At 36.2% G+C, this 4,258-nt stretch overlaps 1 protein-coding gene across 1 annotated transcript; it reads right to left on the bottom strand.

Moving 5' to 3' along the window:
- Window positions 1-693: 693 nt before the first annotated feature.
- Window positions 694-3,731, bottom strand: LOC146674226 (low affinity immunoglobulin gamma Fc region receptor III-B-like). Its single transcript, XM_085395193.1, has 4 exons — window positions 3,701-3,731; window positions 2,195-2,458; window positions 933-1,181; window positions 694-794 (listed from the first exon to the last, which is right to left on the bottom strand). The coding sequence occupies exons 1-4, from the start codon at window positions 3,729-3,731 to the stop codon at window positions 694-696; spliced, it is 645 nt and encodes a 214-aa protein (XP_085251319.1).
- Window positions 3,732-4,258: the final 527 nt, after the last annotated feature.

The raw sequence follows: 4,258 nt of genomic DNA, 5'->3' as shown, positions 1-4,258 counted from the left end.
TCAGAACAGACAGAGGTAAACACTGGAAACACAAGAACCATCAAAATAAACAAACAGTATGAAAACAGAAAACAATTAACATAAAAGACAAACTGGAGTAGGATAAAGAGACTAAAACAATTTCTAATAATTAGATTTTGATTAAACATGAAGGCTCCCTGTCTGGTTCTTGGTCCCCAACAGAGACACCACCGTTAAAAAAGAAACCTTGGACTCCCCTGTGATTCGACCACAAATAATACATGTATTTGTTTCAGCTTTGTTACGTTTAAAGACCATGTGTTTTTTAAGATGCATGATGACACTCAAAATCGACTGACTCAACATTTCCACTTTGGTAGGCAACCAACAGTTTTCTGATCACAAGAAATCAGGCTACAACAACAGTTACACATGACATAAAGGTTAAGAACTATCATATAACAAAGCACAAAGGCAACTTTAAATCTAACTAAAAAAGATCTGAAGCTGTATTATAAAGTGCACTCATATCTTTTGCGTGAGTCATTTTAGCATTAGTGAACAGTGAGTATTTTTTGGCAGCAGAATGGTCAATGAAGTATTTTGACAAAATACTCTAAGAGCTCAGAGGAACAAATGAACATGTTAGCCATTACAATTTCTTTAATTTCATTTCAAAATAAATTCTTCAAATGTTTGAGAAACAAACTGATCTTTGTGGCTGCTGTAGATTCACAGCAGCAGCACCATCACCACGGCCAGAGAGACAGAAACCCTCAACACAGGAAGTGAGTCATGCAGAAGAGGGGAGTGAAAAGGTTCAGGCTGCCCACCTTCAACACAGGAAATAAAGAAAGATATAGTTTGGTCTCGATACAAATACAGCAATAGCTATGTGGTTGGCTTTTAGCTGAGCTTAGTAGAGAGAGCACATCTGAAATATTTGCTTAAAAGTCCTAACATCATCTCACCTCTGACAGACAGCCAGCTGTATGGTGATTCTCCAGTACCAGAGACATTACACTTGTAGGAACCTTCATCAGACTTTGAAATCTTTGGGATAGTCATGACTCCCGTAGAGCTGTGCCCAATGAGGAGGTTATCTTTATAAAATTCAGCTGTGAGGTTGGATAAAGAAGTCTCCCTATATGTGCAATGCAGAGTGACGGCATCGCCCTCCTGCAGATGATGGACCGGACTCTCCAGAATCACTTTACCTCCTATATGAAAAAATAAATATTTAGAGCTTTAAAGGTGCACTTTTGAAAAAAGAAATTCATGCAGCAGAGGTGGAGCCAAAACTTTCATAGAGCTTCTTGCGTAAGCCAAGACATATTCCAATCATATGGGCTAAAAGAAAAATGCCTTTCTTCAACCTCAACACCTTTCACGTTTGAAGGAATTCATTTCAACCACTTCAAGATGATAATGCTTTTAAAAGCTTTTAATTTCAATATACTTAGTAACCAATTTCCCCTGGAAAATAATTATTTGACCTATACTATTTTAAATGCTGCCTGTACTTTTAGCTTAATAACTGAGCTAACTAACATTTTTATTCATACCATAACGTAATAATTATAATAGATTGCATTCATATAGCGGTTTTCTAGGCACCCAAAGCGCTTTACAATTCCACTATTCATTCACTCTCACATTCACACACTGGTGGAGACAAGCTACAGTTGTAGCCACAGCTGCCCTGGGGCAGACTGGCAGAAGCGAGGCTGCCATATTGCGCCATCGGCCCCTCTGGCTAACACCAGTAGGCGGTAGGTGAAGTGTCTTGCCCAAGGACACAACGACCGGGACAGAGCTGTGGATTGAACCGGCAACCTTCCGGTTACAAGATGAGCAATATCATATTGCTCAATATCAATACATATCATATTGTACTATTAGCTAATTATTTCAACTTTCACAATTTTAGCAAATATTTAATTGCTTTTCTTTTTCAAGTATTCACTTTTCAAACACTATCTATCTATTGTAATCAATAGGGAATTTTTTGGAAGAGTATTTTCAATTACATAGTAAAGTAAATACATACTTTATACCTTAAACCATAAAGTGTGACTTTGGTGGCACGTTTTGTAACAAGCCCATTAGTGTAACTAGCTAATAGATGAAACAATATAAACATCACAGACTATATATGGCTGTTATTAAATGGTTTAAATGCTTTTTTCCTGTTGAATTTAATGGTAATCCTCTGTAGTTTGTATAAACTCACCAGTAACAGTGATGTTGACAGCTTCAGTGCACGCTCCAGCTCCAGAATCACACCAGTACAACCCACTGTCTGAGGGGTAAGCATCTTGAAGGAAGCAGTGTGACTCATTTTTTGAACCCCAGTGTTTGGAACACTCATGATTTGTTTTTATAGATGTGTTTCTCTTTATTGTCCAGTCAGGAGAGTTTTCATGCTCTCCACAGCTCAGTGTAACAGACTCATACAGGAAGAACTGAGATCTGTTGGGAAATATTCTCAGAGTGGCTGAAAGAAACAGAGAGGTGAGACAAGTTAGTTGTGTTTACAGAGCTGTATTTAAGGGCAGAACAATGAGGTGGGCACAGTTTAGTCTGGCCACCCTATGCATCCAAGGAAACACTGGCAGGGGACTCCTCACAATTGAATTCAAATGGATATATGGATTTATATAGTATAACTCCCGACTATAGTATAACATTTTTGCTGTGCTGTTTTTCCATGAACAATTGTAACTGCCCACTTCATTTGAGAAATTTTTATGAGTTTTACTGCTGATAATTGTTTGTTTTTTTTAGTTGTGTGTTGCATTAAAAAAGCTAATTAAAGGTGATGGTGTAGATATACAGCAGGAAGCTAGCACCATAAAACTCGGAAGCTTGAGGAAAACCCAGAACTTGTAACAGATCAGGGACAGCAAAGGATAAAGAGACTAAATAAACACACAGGCAGGTGACTAAGGAAGAGGAAACTGGTGGGAGCACATGTGACACTAATCACAGGAGGAGGCAAGTTAAAATAAAGACAATGCACATAGAGCAAGGGACTATTAAAATAATATAGAAAAGTAGCACAAAGAGAGACATAGACAAAATAAAAACAAACGTGGAAACATTACTGAGTGGGGAAACAGAAATAAATAAAATTCAAAACCCAGTAATAATAACAAGGGCTGCCTTTTTTATTTGAGAAAATCAAAAATGAACATGAACATGAAAACTTTTTAAAATGTTGTTACTTTTTTCTCTGACAGCTGTATTTTGGAACAAAGATGAAGCACTACCTCAAACAAATTAAATTTTACTGACCTTATACTAAATGTATTCTTGCCACCAAACATGATACTAAAACCCACAGCACTGACATTTCCTTCCTCTTTACACCTTTGCAGCTTCTGCATGCTACCCACAAAATAGTTGCATTACCTCCCACAAGGTTTCATTTTGAACACTGGAACATCTGGTTTTTCATCTGTGCAGATAAGTTTGTAGCTGTATTGATGCCATATAAAATTTATAAGATGAGTTTACACATTTTAAATTAATAAATACAAGTTACATGTACTGTATTGATTTCAACTAAATCAATCTACAATAAATCGACATGAAATATAGTACCTTGCATAGAGTACCTTTTTGTAATGTACCTATTATAAAAACCTGTAATAAAATACTCTATTATCAAACAAAAGCAGATGCCCACACAGAAACAAATCACAGACTTCACACACACATTTACAGTAGTACATACCAATAATAGTGCAGAGAGCAGTTATCTCCATGCTGCTTGGCAGGTGTTTGACCCACAGACAGTTTCAGGGGGGTTTGTTCACAACTCAGTGCTGACTGTGAAAAAGTCACTTGACCAAGATGTACGTCATCAATTTATTTTTTAAAACTGCAAGTGTCAAACACTTACATTCTCCACCATAAAGATATAAAGTATATCAAAGTGAAGTTATAGAATATTTAATCCTTCCTAAAATTTGAATCAAAAATATATAACTGATTATTTTTTTTCTTTTTTGAGAGTTTTGGGGAGTTTTTTTTTTAAATATAAAATTACATTAGATAGAGTGCAGTGTTCAGAGTACTTCAAAGTTTTTTGACATTTCTTTGTCTGATTTTTATCAATTACTGTCTTCCTCTATTCCGATTTGTGGAGTTTGTGCTGTTTTGCAATCACAGATTGCATAAGGGCAATGAATAATGTCAAAAAGCTCTACCTAAAATTTTGATACCCACTCATGTAAATGTGGTTTGCATATACTCAGACAACAACACAGTTTTTCTACTGTTGCTTCTATGC

This window comes from Rhamphochromis longiceps, linkage group LG3, assembly GCF_057381845.1.
Source record: "Rhamphochromis longiceps isolate RC_006_pf linkage group LG3, R_longiceps_female_GT1.1, whole genome shotgun sequence".
Lineage (NCBI taxonomy): Eukaryota > Metazoa > Chordata > Actinopteri > Cichliformes > Cichlidae > Rhamphochromis > Rhamphochromis longiceps.
The sequence above is the reverse complement of the archived record's forward strand: the minus strand, read 5'-3'. Positions and strand labels throughout refer to the sequence as shown.